The 15,051-nt window shown below is 49.3% G+C and overlaps 1 protein-coding gene across 2 annotated transcripts in view; it reads right to left on the bottom strand.

The window, feature by feature from the left end:
• The window catches only part of HYI (hydroxypyruvate isomerase (putative)), a 2,757-nt gene extending 505 nt beyond the window's left edge, over positions 1 to 2,252 (bottom strand). Inside the window, exons 1-7 of one of the 2 annotated variants that reach the window (XM_040627410.1) lie at positions 1,989 to 2,252; positions 1,793 to 1,904; positions 1,272 to 1,388; positions 657 to 807; positions 377 to 455; positions 238 to 287; positions 56 to 125 (exon numbers count right to left, since the gene is read on the bottom strand). In XM_040627410.1, the coding sequence (XP_040483344.1) occupies positions 56 to 125; positions 238 to 287; positions 377 to 455; positions 657 to 807; positions 1,272 to 1,388; positions 1,793 to 1,904; positions 1,989 to 2,187 (778 nt within the window). In that variant the 5' untranslated portion in view covers positions 2,188 to 2,252. The remainder of the gene's footprint in view (positions 1 to 55; positions 126 to 237; positions 288 to 376; positions 456 to 656; positions 808 to 1,271; positions 1,389 to 1,792; positions 1,905 to 1,988) is intronic. The other variant, XM_040627411.1, reaches the window with a different exon arrangement.
• Positions 2,253 to 15,051: the final 12,799 nt, after the last annotated feature.

The following is a 15,051-nucleotide window of genomic DNA, read 5'->3' as shown; positions in this document are numbered from 1 at the left end:
GGGGGGGGGGGGGGCACAGCAGACGAGAAGGAGCAAAGAAAGAGACCCCTCTCACCAACGAGGGGCAGGAACTCCCGTATGTTTCCTGTCAGGTTCCCATCCATGATCTGCCAGTGGAACAGGTCCTGGATAGAGAATACTAGTCGGAGACCGTGCAGGCCCCCTTACCCCCACCCCATTCTCCCCAGATGTGGGGAACACAGGCCTTCTGAGAAGCATTCCCTTTCTTCCACTTACCATCTGTAACTGGAGGTTGGGTCTTCCAACCTTCTGTAAGATGGCTGCCGCTGGGAGAGAAATCGGGGAGAGGGCCATGAGACCCACGGAGAGTACAAGAATCAGAGGGGACTCAGGGGGCACAGGGCTGTGGTCCTACCCTGCTGGGGGGTGTCCAGGAAGTACTGGGGGTCAGTGATGCGGGTATTGATGGGCTCCAGCAGTCCCACGAGGCTCTCCTAGCACCATGGTGGACCCGTGAACAGAGCTCTCCCCCAGTTTTGTCCCCCCTCAGCCAGTCACTGGTGAAGCCCCTCACTGTTCCCTCTGAGCTGGGTAGTGCCCGGCCTCGTGCCTCATTGGCTCTCCCCACCTTGTGCCCCGCCCCGCACACGCAGGCATTCATGTCAGTATGCCTGTCTGTGTGTCCCTGGTCTCACCTGAGCCAAAACCCCAGCCGCGTGCCTCAGGTTCTCCAGAAAAACTGTCTCCATTTCACTCCTGACGGCTGCTCGGTCCGCCCCCTGGGGTACTCGGCCAGCCATCAGGTGAATCCTGGCGGAAATGGCACTGGAAGAGGCTGGGGGGCCCCTGTCCTGACAGCAGGCCCCTCATTCCTTTGTCTCCGCGTGTGCCTCGTCCAGCTCCCTCCCATCCCCCCTGCTGGCGGGTCTGTCACCTGTACTCCTGTGTCAGCCTGAGGCCAAGCCCCTTCCCAGATACCTTCTGAGGGCCACCCCAACCTCCCGCCTCAGAGACCTCTCATCGAGCCCTCCCTGTCTCTGCTACCTCTCCTTTCCAGTGGCTGTCTCCTCGCAGCTATAAACGTGCACGTCAGCCTCTTTCTAACAAGTATTTTGACCCTTTCCCTTAAGTATTCCGTGCTGCTTGTCTCCACTCCTTGCATCTGTTAGCTTCTTCCCATCTGCTTTCTGCCCCCACCACACAGGTAATGACCCTGTTACCAGTTCCGTCTCAGCCCATTCACCCTCAGTGGGATCTGACATTTATTTGACCAGCCCCACTGTGCCTCTTCCACCTCCCTGGGCCATCACCTGATCTTTCTTGGCCACACCCAACTCCAACGGGTCACATCTCCAGCCTCAGGAACTCTGCTGAGCACCCCAAGCCTTCTCTTGTCTCTGGCCACTGCATCCTTGCCTCCAGTGCTCCTTACATCAAGCAAATGCCCATTCATTCCTCTGAGACCCAGTTCAACATCACAACCCGTAAGAAGCTTCCTCTGATCCCAGACAGGTGCCTAGTCTGCTCCCACAGCTGTCATCCACTGACCCTCAAATGGATCACTCCCTATGTTTGCTTTGCTATCTCCCTAGTCAGACAGCTCCTGGCACGGGATCCCAGCATGAAAGAGTAGCAAACTGAGAATGACACAGGACAAATAAAATACAAAAGGCAATTTACAAAGGACCGGCGCTGGAGGAGTGAAGAGCCAGTGCGCTGACTCCCGAACCTCTCCAACCTGGCGTTCTCTCCCAGACCCCAAACGTGGGGCAGGGTCTTGGAGGAGACAGGGCAAGATGGGGAGGAGGTGGAGGAGGAGAGGGCAGGATACCTGGGACAGCCCAGAGCCTTGGCGTACAGCACTGCCTGCTCCAGCCCCTCTCGGAAGGCCGCTTGCCTCCCGGGAACGGCCCCCAGCCCCATTTCCCCTTTCTCTCGGTCTCCTGCGGAGAGAACGGTCCTCAGCCCCGGCTCGCATCCCCGGGCTCCCGGCGGCCCCCGCCCCCCGCCCCGGGCCCGCGGCGCACCAGGGGGCGTGTTGATCAGCACCAGCCGCAGCCCCGCTTCCCGCGCCGTGCGCGCCAGGGCCTCGGGCGGCTCCGCGTACGGCCAGGCCACCTCGGCGGCCTCGAAGCCCGAGCTGCCGGCCGCCCGGAGCCGCGCAGGGAGCCCGGGGAGTTCGGGGAACAGCCACGACACGTTGGCCGAGAAACGGAGCGGAGCCATGGCCGGCCGGGGACACGCGCGCAGGGCAGAGTCCGGGGTGGGCCGGAAGGCGGAAGGAGGCGGGGCTCCGCGGACCGGACCCGACCCGGCCTGGCGGGGGAGCGCCGATCCCGGGCAGGGTGCTGCGGAGCCCGGGCCCCGCGGGGAGCGCCGATCCGGAGGGGGGCGCTGCGGGGCCGGGTTGGGCCCGGCCGGAGAGGGCGCGTCCGGGTAGTCCGACCCGAGGGGAGGCGCGCTGGCGCCGCGAGCCGAGCCAGGAGCCCTCTGTGCCAGACTTTTTTGGTTAGAAAAGCAGTGTGGGCTAAAGACCACGGACGGTCCAGAAAAGTGACATTTTTCGAGACTCGAGAAAGGGAAATGCGGGGAGAGGCGACAGAGCCGAGGAAGAGGGAGCTCCGCCCGGGTGTGGGCGGGAGAGCCTCCTCCGCCTCCCGGTTCCAACCCCGCGCGGGTAGACGGGGGCCCGGGATCCCTGGGCTGAGAGCCCGGAGAGAAGGGCAAGAGAGAACGGGGCCGTCTCGAGAACGTAGTTAAAAGTGAGGAACGTGAACTTCAACAAATACTTAGTATTTATTTCATTATAAAAATAGTATATGTTCATTATGCAACGTTTGAAAGCTACGAGACGAAATCAGGAACATTTAAATCACCAGTCGTCTCACCCCTAACCGTTAACTTTCCCTTACAAATTAAAAAATAAACATAAACAGATTTTTTTTCTTAGAGAATTCTGATCATACTGTACATGCAGTTTTGTGGTCTGCTTTTTCATTTAATATTATTTTGTTAACTTTTCCGCGTGTTCAATATCCTTCAAAGTCATTGCATTCGCTGTTCATTGTGCCATACCCGCAACCCAGAATTTATCCTACTGCTCTGTTGATGGTCGTTAGGGTTTTTCACATTCGTGTGTGCGTGCTGTGAAAGCACTTTAACGCACCTCTTGGCTCCTTTGAAATGTTCATTACAGTATTTGCCAGCGCAAAGTCCTTTACAAGGAAAACTGGCCCCTCCGCTGGTCTCTGCGCTGAGCGGCTATGGGTGGGCTGTTCCCTCTTATCCCCAGCTGATTGGGCCGCAGGAGGACATCTGATCCGAGGGCAGCCAATGCTTCAGACGGCCGGAGACTCATTACTTGCCTAGTTTGGAGAGATGATCTAGCCAATCAGATTCTCTTTCTCAAAGTTCAAACCAGGAAGTGCTGAGAAAGTCAACTAAGAGGTGGTGTTGCCCGAAGATGATTGTGGCCGTAGAAACAAAGTAAGCAGGACTCGGGGAAGGAGCGCTAGTGCAGACGGGGTAACCAAGCCCCAGAGTATTAGGGGTAGAGGTAGCACGTTGAGAAACCTCTGCGCGGAGTTTCTCCCCTGGCGAACCCCACAACCGCCTGGGATCTCTGCACTTCCCAGGCTGGGATGTTTAGACTTACCTAGGTTTCTCTGTCTGTAGCCTCTTAATGTTTCTTGAGAGAATTGCAATGAGTTTATTTCATCCTCAATAACCCGAATGACTGGGAAAATGCCTAAGGTTGGACTTACGTAGTCAGCGAATAGGAACATGTTTAAGGTCTTGATGCTTTGCTGAACTGCTTTTCAAAAATATTGCAACCAGTACGCGAGTGGAAGTCCTCTTGGTCTGTTTTCTGTGCTAGCTTTGACAGAAGGAAGCTGCAGGCGCAACGTGAGGAGCCCCCAACTCGCACGGCCTGTTTGTCACTGCTGGCCTCGATGGCAAGGCAGGCCCACTCAGCCCCGGGGGGTCCAGGCGGGCATCACAGTTCATCCAAGTGCGAGCAAGTTCGGGTTCTTCCGCTCTGCCTCTGGGAGCAGACTGCCATCGGCTCGTACTGATCACCTGATTTCTTGCCTATTTGCAGCTGGTGTTACACTTGGAACTTTGACTTGTCCTGAAACGTGTTTCTTGGATATAGTCCAACCAGGACGTGACCTCACTAAGTTTAACATTTTAATCAACCCACATGTTTATAGTCCAATGTTGACCATGCAGAATAACATCCAAGGAAAGTAATTCCTTTTTTTTTTTTTTTTTTTTTAAGATTTTACTTTTTTGTCCGAGAGAGAGCACAAGCGGGGGAGCGGCAGGCAGAGGGAGAGGGAGAAGTAGGCTCCACGATGAGCAGGGAACCCAACGCGGGCCGCTCCCAGGACGCCGGGATCATGACCTGAGCCGAAGTCAGACGCTTCACCGACTGAGCCACCCAGGCGCCCAGAAGTAATTCCTTTTTAAAGCTTCACTGTAAATCTCTGGGTGTGTCAATTCTACTCAAGACTTTGAAAGTGCCACCATCTGCTGGGGTCCACTCCTTTGCGTGTATACCCGGCAGGGCGGCAGAGACGATGTATAAATATAAACTAGAGGGGCATGACGCACTTCCCCCTTAATTTTCTTCAACACTTTTACATTATACGTCAAAATAAATCCAAGAGGAGGACAATGCCTGTGAAAATTCTTTTCTTTTTTTTAAGATTTTATTTTTAGGGGCGCCTGGGTAGCACAGTCGTTAAGCATCTGCCTTCGGCTCAGGGCGTGATCCCTGTGCTCTGGGATCGAGCCCCACATCAGGCTCCTCCGCTGTGAGCCTGCTTCTTCCTCTCCCACTCACCCTGCTTGTGTTTCCTCTCTCGCTGGCTGTCTCTGTCAAATAAATAAATAAAATCTTTAAAAAAAAAAAAGATTTTATTTTTAAGTAATCTCTACACCCAATGTGGGGCTCAAACTCACGACCCCAAGATCAAGAGTCGCATACTCCACCAACTAGGCTGGCCAGGTACCCCGAAAATTATTTATTTTCTTTACTCACTGTTTGACTTTCTGCCATATGCCACTTTGCAACATAGGCATTACACTAAGTTATTATTACAGATCTTGATTCTTTGCATTTAACTTTGAACCAAAGAATTTGGTATGACAATGAGTTAAGGTAACAACTTATAAATAGTTACATGGATGATGACTAAGACTTGAGTGCAGAGTTCAGAGTCTTGCTTAATCACTGGATTGCACTTGCCAGTGTGGTAAAAAAGAAAAAAAAATATATATATATATACACACACACACACACACACACACACACGCACACACACACCTCATGTGACATGCAAATCAAAACCTCAATGAAACTCATTTTAAACCTTCCAGATTGACAAAAAATTTTAAGTCAGACATGATCAAATATTGGACTGGTGTTGGAATCACTGGAGCATTTATTCACTGCGGGTAGAAATGTGTGAATCCCTGCAGTCACTTCGGAAAACCGTCTGGCGGTATCTCTCAAGGCTGAACACCCATATACATTTGGCCCCATAGTTCCTTTCCCGGGTCTGAAGGAACATTTGCACAGGCCTACCAGGAACCCTGCGACGTTCACAGCAGCACTACTTATGTAGCAAAAATGCGACCCTAAGCCCAGTGTCCACTAACGTGGAGAGAGATGAGTGGCAGGGTCGCCATCCAGAGCTGTATAGGAAAGTGAAGAGAAAGCTGGTGGCTCGACGATACCATGAAGGTTGCTCTTGTATTCCCGGGATATATGAAGAGCTCAGTGAAGTTTGGGTCAAATTGGAAACAACAGTGTGAACACATCAACCGGATAAATCTCAGCAACATAATCTTGAGTGAAAGAAGCAAATCCCAGAGAAATACGTAGAGTGTGATCCCATTTGTACAAAGTCCAAAGCAGGGAAGACCAAATCTTACACCATGTCTCGAGTAAGGATACGAGCCTGTGTGGTAAAACTGTGAAGATGAGCAAGTGAATAATGATTGCAAACTTCAGGGTGAATGGTGAGCTCCAGGCGGGGAGGGAAGAGGGGAGCGTCAGGGGCTTGAAAGTAATGGCCCTCCCCGTTCTCTGACGCTGGCCGAGATGGTCCTGTGTGCGCGCACCTCCATTTCATCACTACTCTTTATATCTCGCATCTATTTTATAAATACCATTTGCATCTGTTTCATATTTAATAAAAATGAGTTTGTAAAACCTTCTGTAAGCGTTACTGCCACCTGTTTGCACATTTTGCATTAATCCTTCTGGTAGTGTCATCTTAACTGCAAGGCTTTTTCTACCGACTCAGCCTGTTTGTAATAGACTGTAATCACCACGTTTGGGATTCAGTGTGTCACTGTTCCGCGTAGCGGTCTTTTATCATCTTACCTGCCTAGAACCTATTATGGTAGCCAGCCTGTCCAATGGTCCCCCCATGACGTCCACCTCCTGGTCTTCACAACGTCTCCCCTTGAACGTGGGCTGGACCTGGCAACTTCCTCCTAACAAATAGAATAGAACCACCGAGATTAGGTTACAAAAAGGCTGTGGCTTCTGTCTTGGGCGCCCCCTCTCACTATTTCACTCCCTCACTCAGGAAAACCAGCTGCCCTGTGGTGAGCTGGCTCATGGAAAGACACAGGTCAAGGGGCTAATGTCTCTGGCTAACAGCCAGCAAGGACCTGAGGCCTGCCGGCAGCCATGTGAGCAAGCTTGGAGGCAGATCTGCTACCATTAAGCTTCAAGACTGTACCTCGAACAACATCTTCATTGCAGCCTTGTGACAGATAGAGTTTGAAGCAGAGATACCAGTTAAGCCACACCTGGACTCCTGACCTACCGAAACTCCTCGATAGTAAATGTTTGTTGTTTTAAGCCACCAAGTTTTGAGGTAACTTGTTAGCAATGGTAGGTAAGTAATAAAGCTTCTCTTCTTCTGGGTAAGTTCCCTGGTTTGAGAAAACAATGTCATTTCTACCACTCCTGCACCTTAAGTTGTAAATGGGTGCTGCCATTTTCTATTATGATTCTCTCGTCCAAGTCCCAGTGATTGGTCCGTGAGTGGGCACCTGACCCAAGCTGGAGCAACCGTATAACCCGTTACAGACACAGTAGGTCGCCTACCCAACGTCTGTTCCCTCTTTTCTTCTTCCTACTAGAACCATAGCTCAGGGGGACAGTCAGCCAGAGAGAATAAAGCTACTTACAGAGCAAAGTAGCAAAGAAAAACCGAGAGGCATTGTGTTCGGCACTTGGAAACTCTGTAAGGGAATCAACCAGGCTGGCCTTCTTATTTCATCTTAACTCTTTCTAAAAACCACATGTCCCAGAACGAACTTGCTTTTTTACATCCCAGGATCCAGCATGGCGCCCATTTCGGGAAATTCTTGGTTCTCTTGGTAAAATGTAATTTCCTCAATGTAAAGACCTGAACCCTGTGCACTGGGGCTATGTATTTATGTCACTTTCTGGATTTATATAATTTCATCTGGCCTGTAGCGGAGTCTTTATCTTTCCAAGTCATGACTATGCTGATGTTGTTCATTGCACCCCGTCTTCATCAAGCTCTTTCCTACCTTGTCTACGACAGGAGCATCTTCGTTTCTATTCCACTTTCTTTTTTGAGCTACCAGTCTTTATACCACTTCCATACAGCAATGTTCAAATTGGAGTCCACATATCATGTTCTATATTTTCACATCCAACCATGTGTTCAGTCACAGGTGCCTAGATGTAAGAATATCAACATTCAAGCGTTACTCTATTTTTTTTTTTTTTTTTGAGCCATTGAAGCTACATTGCTAGGGCTTTGGAACTGATCTTTCCTGCTTTTCTCAGTATGCCAGCCACCGTCCGTATCACACGGATTCGTGATGGCTTAGAACTGTGTTGGAAAGGAAGCTAAGCCTTCGGTCAAGTTTTTCTTTCATAGTTTTCTTTTATATCCAAGCACGTCATAGAGAAATAGCCATGGTGTATCTACATTAGGGCTCTCCCACTAACATTTCAGCACGCTCAAAACGAATCATCTCGCACACACAGTACATTGAATAGCATCATTATACAAAACAGCATGGAATCATTTTAGGAAATTTGTTTGCATGAACGATCATATAATATTCTTGGAAGAGTATTATCGTATTTGCTGTTTCATGTGATGCACCCTTATCTTGCAAAGGAGATTTCCTATATAACTGGCCCTCTAGTTTCTATTCTATTACTGGTGGTCGGATCACATCCACTCTTCTTGTGCCCTTTCCTTACATATGCGTGCCGTTGGTAACACACAAGGCCCGTGGCAGTCTTAACTAATGGAGTGTTAACTAACCACACACCACACCCAAACTTTAAATTTGGTGAAATACAACCAGTGTATGCATGACTCAAAGGGTACCGGTGTGAATATTCAAAAAGCCGGTTTTTACATTAGACATTGTGAAAAACCTCAGTAATCCTGACTACAGAATCCTATCCTTCCCTTGTTTAATCTTTACACATGTGAATTCTACTCTTGGTGTTATGTCTATATTTTTTGCTGCTTTTTCTTTTTCAATAGATATCAGATATATGTAGGAAATATATTTTTAGGAAAATATAAATAAACTCAGTCTACCTTACTGTTCTCTTCCCCTTTCTTTGGCCATGCTTTTAACTGCATTTTATTCCAAAATATGTAGATTTTTAAAAAGATTTTATTATTAAGTAATCTCTACACCCAACATGGGGCTCAAACCCACAACCCCTAGATCAAGAGTCACATGCTCTTTTGACTGAGCCAGCCAGGCACCCCAGAATATGAAGATTTTTATCATTCCCCTATTGATGGAGAAGATTGCCTCCAAATCAGCACTATTACCAGCAATAAGCATTCTTGTATATGTTTTATGTGTGTGTACAAATACGAATATTTCTCCAGCATCCATCCCATAAGTGGACTTGCTGGGCCACAGGACATGTGCATTGAAAGCTCTAATTTGGGGCACCTGGGTGGCTCACTCAGTTAAGCAACTGACTCTTGGTTTCAGCTCAGATCCCGATCTCAGGGTCATGAGATCAAGCCCCACATCGGACTCTGTGCTCAGCACCAAGTCTGCCTGGGATTCCGTCTCCATATCCCTCTGCCCCTTCCCCTTGCTCTCTCTCTCTCAAATCAATAAATATATCTTAAAAAAAAAAAAAAAAGAAAGCTTTAATTCACTGCTAAATTGCTCTTCAAAGGGTTTTATCAAATTGCATTCTTTCTAACCATCTATCAGATTACCTGTTTCCCTGCATCTTCATCAACACTGAATCATGTCAGTTTTTAAGATTCTTGCCAACCATGGGGCGCCTGGGTGGTTCAGTTGGTTGAGTGTCTGACTCTTGATTTCCGCTCAGGTCGTGATCTCAGGATAGTGAGATCAAGCCCCACGTCAGGGCTCTATGCTCCGTGCTAAGCTGGGAGTCTGCTTGAAATTCTCTCTCTCTCTCTCTCCCCCTCTGCCCCTCCCCCACTCTAAAATAAATAAATAAATCTTAAAAAAAAAGATTCTTGCCAACCCAAAAAGGAAGAAATGTCTTTATTTTTTAAAAAGATTTTATTTATTTATTTATTTGAGAGCGAGAGAGCAAGAGAGCACAAGCGGGGGGAGCAGCAGAGGGAGAGGGAGAAGCAGACTTTCTGTCGAGCAGGGAGCCCGACACGGGGCTGGATCCCAGGATCCTGGGGTCATGACCTGAGCCGAAGGCAGTCACTCAAACGACTGAGCCACCCAGGCGCCCCAGAAAAAAATCAAGTCCTTGATTATTACTGAGATTGAACGTCTTTCCAGATGTTTATTTGCCAGGATGACTCCCTCTTCTGCGACTCGCTTACTAGTAGCCTTCGTCCGCTTCTCAGTTGGGTTCTTCGTGTTCTCATGAATCAGTCAGTGGGTGCTCTTTATAGAAATTCCAGACATTACATCTTTAGCTTTTTTGCTTCTCTTTCACTTTATTTAAAGCAACATTTGCTGTTCGGTGTGGTGGAGGAGGGCTGCCTTTCCATGGGCTTCCTGTTCCTGCGTGGAAGGAGGCCTGCCCTCAGTCTTCCCTGAGCTGAGGAGTGACTCCCATGGTTGATAACTTGGGTGGAAAGGAGGAGCCAAAATGCTCACCTCAGTCCTGTCCCCCCGATCTCTGGGGGAAAGCCGTCCTCCTGCTCTGCGCGGGGCCTCCCGTCTGCCGGGCCGGCCCTCACAGGGCTGACCTCGGGGAGGGCTACCGGCAAACCCGCCGGCCTAGCAGACCTAAGCCACATTTCCAGTATCAGCGGTGGCAGTCGTAAAAGTAATATTTGTCTCTCCATCTGTCATACTCCTGTGTCTATCTCTTGATAGGTTCTTGGATCAGTCAGAGTCCAAACAGAAAACAGATGGCACATTCAAATTAGGATAATTCAGGCGATTTTTAAAAGGCACCATTTATGAAGGTGTGGGCAGGGCGTAGGTGAGATATGCCGGCTGGCCCAGCAGCCCGGGGCTAGGAACAGCAGGTCTGCCACCAGTGCCAGGCCTGGCAAGGTGAAGGGGAGGGGGACGCGGTGACTCGAATCCAGGAGGAGCGGGTCATGTGGAGACAGCTGCCCTCCAAGGAGCAGAAGCCCTCAGAAGGACACTGGCGGCTTGAAGCGGCCTGCAGGGAGGAAGCCCGAGAAATAGATACCCTGACCTCTCCCTCCTTCCGCCTTCCAGTCTCTAGATAAACCAAACAGATAAGCCAAACCAAACAGATAAGCCAAACCAAACAGAGGCGGAGGACAAAGGGAGCCCGTTGATGTAATCCACAGATCTACCTACTCGGACAGAGAGCGAGGAGGAAACAAACTCTGGAGGGACAGACACGTCGTATCTGGCACAGTTCACGTCTTTCCTCCCTCGGGTACACTCTTACCCTGCATCTGAGCGAGAAACTCATGTCCCAGTCCACGTAATGCACAGAGTCCCACTGGCTGCTGTTTTGCCATGAGGCAATCTTAAATCCGGCATAATCCGCACCCCTCCCCCACCACTGATAGTCTCCAGGTAAGGAATCAGGTGAAAGGTAGGGGAAGCAAGCCAGCAGAATCCTGAAGTGGCCTCTCAAATTCCTGCTCCCCAGCGTGCACACACCTCTCTGATATTCAATCAAACACTCATGTGGGTACTGCTAGAAAGAGAGTTTGCAAATGTAGTTATTGTCCCAAACCAGTTATGAAAGGTTGATAACCCCAGGTGAGCCTGACCTAATCAGGTGAGGTCTTGAAAGGGTGAGGGCTCTTCCCGGAGAAGGGAATCTATGGAGGCCTCAAGCCTATGGCCACAGGGAACTGAATTCTGCCCCAACCACGTGCTCCTACAGAGGACCCTGAGCTCCAGATGAGAACACAGCTCAGCCCTGATATTAGCCTTCGGAGCAGAGAACTCAGCCATGTTCACCATGCCTTGGACTTCTGACCTCCGGAATGCAAGCTGATGAACGGGTGTTGTTTTCAGCTGTTACATTCGCAATAACACGTCAGATCGCAATAGAAACCCGACACGGGGTGAAGAGTAAAGTCACATAAGCATTGCTGTTACAGTCCTCGTCTCTGTAGCTGGTGATGGGGCCTAAGTCACATCCCAGCAGGCTGCTGGCCACACGGATCCCAGTTCCCTCTGCCCTCTCCTAGCTCCTCAGCGGGGTGAGCCTCCTGACCTGGTGGAATGACTCACACGTTCCTTCTGTAGGAGCCGAGTCATCGGTAGTCTTGCCAGTACTGGGTTGTCCAACTTCCCCTGACCAGAGCTTCAGAGCAAGAGAGGAAGACAGGTGCCCTCCACGGAGTCTCCTCGCCCTCACTGCGGCACCACAGTTTCCCCTGGTGATCAGGGACCGTGACCCCAGCCACGCTAGAGAACCCCTGCACTGCGGTGTAGGGACACGAGAGCCTAAAAGGAGCAGGGTCAACTTCGAGTTCATGAGCACCACGACCGTGCGTCCTGGTGCAAGAACTGCTACGGCGCCCGCGAGAACCTTCGGATCCACCGAGCCTGCGGTTCTGAGGACGGAAAGCAGAAAGGTCTTCTCTGAACCACATATCCTGGCTCTGGGGAAGATGACTCATCTACTGACCTCGGGTTTAAAGCATATGCCTTTTTTTTTTTAGGTTTATTTATTTATTAGTAATCTCCACACCCAATGTGGGGCTTGAACTCATGACCCTGAGCTCGAGGGTCGCGTGCTCTTCCGACTGACCCAGCCAGGCGCCTCCAAGCATATGCTCTTTGGAAGTTGTTTTCTTCCTGCTGGCGTGTGACCGAGGCTTTAGAAATCCACTTGCTGGTTCTCTCCAGCTCCTCGATCCTGGGAGTTAACCACAGGGTAATACGGTGAATTTCATGGGCACGCGCCAACGGCCACGCTCCTTATGCGGTAAAACGCGTCCCTTGTTGGAGGTGCCGAGCTCCGCAGCCCAGAGAGGGCTAAGCTGTTCTGTGAGTGCGCCGGATGCCGGGGGAGCGCTTCAGGCGGACAAGACAAAAAAGCAGAATCCGTATTTAACCCGTAAGAGCAAAGCTCTGCTCCCTCCACGATGGAGTTGGCCCAGGTCCTCCCCCCGACCCCAGTGTGCCTTTCTTTGTGCTGTGAAATTCAAGAGGCAGCACCTTCCCTTTCACTCTAGGAGCCCCCAGACCAAGGAGGCCCCAGAAATTGCACCGACCGGTAGGGCTCTCGGCCTCAGGCGCACAGACCTCTTACAAAGGCATCTGAGTGCTAGGCGCTTCCCCCTCACCAGGTCAGTTAGCAGAGCTCCCATCACTGGAATAAAGCAGGGTGACATCCTGTAGGACAGATGACTGAGTCCCCCTCCCATAATATTACGGCAGGAAGAGGAGAGACAGCAGCACGATTAATACCCATCGGCCTGTGTGTGACAAGGCTTGCAGTCTGGCCATGTTCGCTGCTCTCCAATGCCACCAAACAGCTGGTTTAGAAATCCTGTCCAGCTTTTACACTTGTTTCCAGGGGGCAGGTTAGTCCAATACAAGCTACTCGTTATTGCTTTTTGTTTTATTTAGGTGTTTTTCTTGCTTACACTATGAAATACAGAATACATTCAAAAGGATATGTATAACACATAGGCAAATCATTAAAAATAATAAAATACATATTTTAACAGCATAAAAATAATAAAATATAGTAGTGAGCTTAGGAAGTAGAATAAGAAGAGAAACTCTGAGGTTTTTTATGTGCCCCTCTTCAAAGGCAAATGTGTCGTACTCCCTGAACCCAGAGGTAACCACTATCCCAAATCGGTGTTGATCATTTCATTGTTTCTCTTTTTCTTTCTTTCTTTCTTTCTTTCTTTCTTTCTTTCTTTCTTTCTTTCTTTCTTTCTTTCTTTCAAGATTTTATTCATTTGTTTCAGAGAGAGAGAGAGCAAGCACAAGCATGAGGGGGGACAGAGGGAGAAGCAGCCGGGGGATTAGATCCCAGGACTCCAGGATCACGACCCCAGCCCAAGGCAGAAGCCCAACCGACTGAGTCACCCAGGTGCCCCTCATTGTTCTTCTTCATAGTCTTATTATATATAGAATACTATATATTGTTTGGTGTCGCCTGTGCTGTTCCCCTACTACAAGTGAAATTGAAATGATACTGTTTGTTCTCTCTTGTGGTTGGCTTCCTATCCCGGTGATAGAAAGCAGAGGTTCGAGATGAATGCTCGGGACTCCTTCTTGCTAGCGCACGTCGCCCGTTCGTGTTTGCCGCTCTGTCGCGCTGCGTTCAGCAGTATCACGTTGTACGATGTCTTGCTTGATTTGTTTGCCCGGTGGATGGATATTTGAGTTTCCAGTTTTCCATAATTATGAATAAAGCCGCTATAAACATTTGTGTATAGATTTCAGCGCAAACATGAGGTTTCATTTTTCTCGGAAAAAGGCCTAGGCGGGTGACGGCTGAATGACTTGTTAAGTGTACGTTTCCCTCCGCGAGGCACTGCCGAGCCGCTTCCGGCGTGGCTGCTGCACCTGCCGTCCGGTCCTGCCTGGGGGGGTGCCGCTGGGGACTCCCGCTTGCGCTCCCCTAATACCTAATGCTGTTGAGCATCTCTGCATTTGCTTGTTTCCTACCCAAATATTTTTTTGAGTGAAGTGTCTGTTACAAACATTTGCCTATTTTTAAACTGAGCAATTTTGTTATAACTGAGTTTTGGGATTTTTTTTTTTATGTCCTCTAGATACATATCCTTGGTCCGATAGGTTTGGGGCAGCTATTTCCTCCTAGTCTGTGGTTGTCTTTCCATTCTTCAACAAGGCCTTCCACGGAGCAGAAATGTTTAATTTTGGTAAGTCTAATTTATGTTTTTAATTAAAGTTTTTATTTATCTTTTTTTAACTGAATCGTGCTTTTGGCATCATATATAAAAAAGACACCGTAGTTTTCTTTTAGGTTTTCTTCAAGAAGTTTTATGACTGTAGGTTTTACATTTAGCCTCTGACCCATTTTGAGTTCATTTCTGTATAAAGTGCAAAGTATGCGTCCGCGTTCAGCTTTTGAAAGTGAATATTCAGTTGTGCCCGCACTATTTACTGAAAATATCATTCTTTCTCCACATTTGCATTTTCGTCTTTGTGAAAAAAATGTATGTATTGACCACTTACGTGTGGGTCCATTTCTGGTCTCTATTCTTCTTTCCCACTTTCCTTTTACTTTCTAGAACTTCTATCTGGTTTCTTTTCAGCCCTGTCTAATCCTTCCTGAGGGTCTGTTACTCCTCTGTCAGACTTTTGATGTCTTTCGTACTTCTCGAGGCACCTGGGTGGCTCAGTCAATTGAGTGTCTGACTCTTGATTCCAGTTCAGGTCTTGATCTCAGGGGGATGGGATCGAGCCCCGTGTTGGGCTCTGCGCTCAGCATGGAGTCTGCTTGTCCCTCTCCCTCTGCCCCCCCAACTCACTCAATCAATGAAAAATAAAAATGGGGGAGGGGGCACCTGGCTGGCTCAGCCGGTGGAGGGCACGACTCCTGATGTCGGGCTCATGAGTTTGAGCCCCATGTTGGGCGTAGAGATTACTTAAAAATAAAATCTGTAATAAATA

Source organism: Ursus maritimus, unplaced genomic scaffold (assembly GCF_017311325.1).
Source record: "Ursus maritimus isolate PB19 unplaced genomic scaffold, ASM1731132v1 scaffold_12, whole genome shotgun sequence".
NCBI lineage: Eukaryota > Metazoa > Chordata > Mammalia > Carnivora > Ursidae > Ursus > Ursus maritimus.
This window is presented reverse-complemented; position numbering and strand designations above follow the sequence as displayed.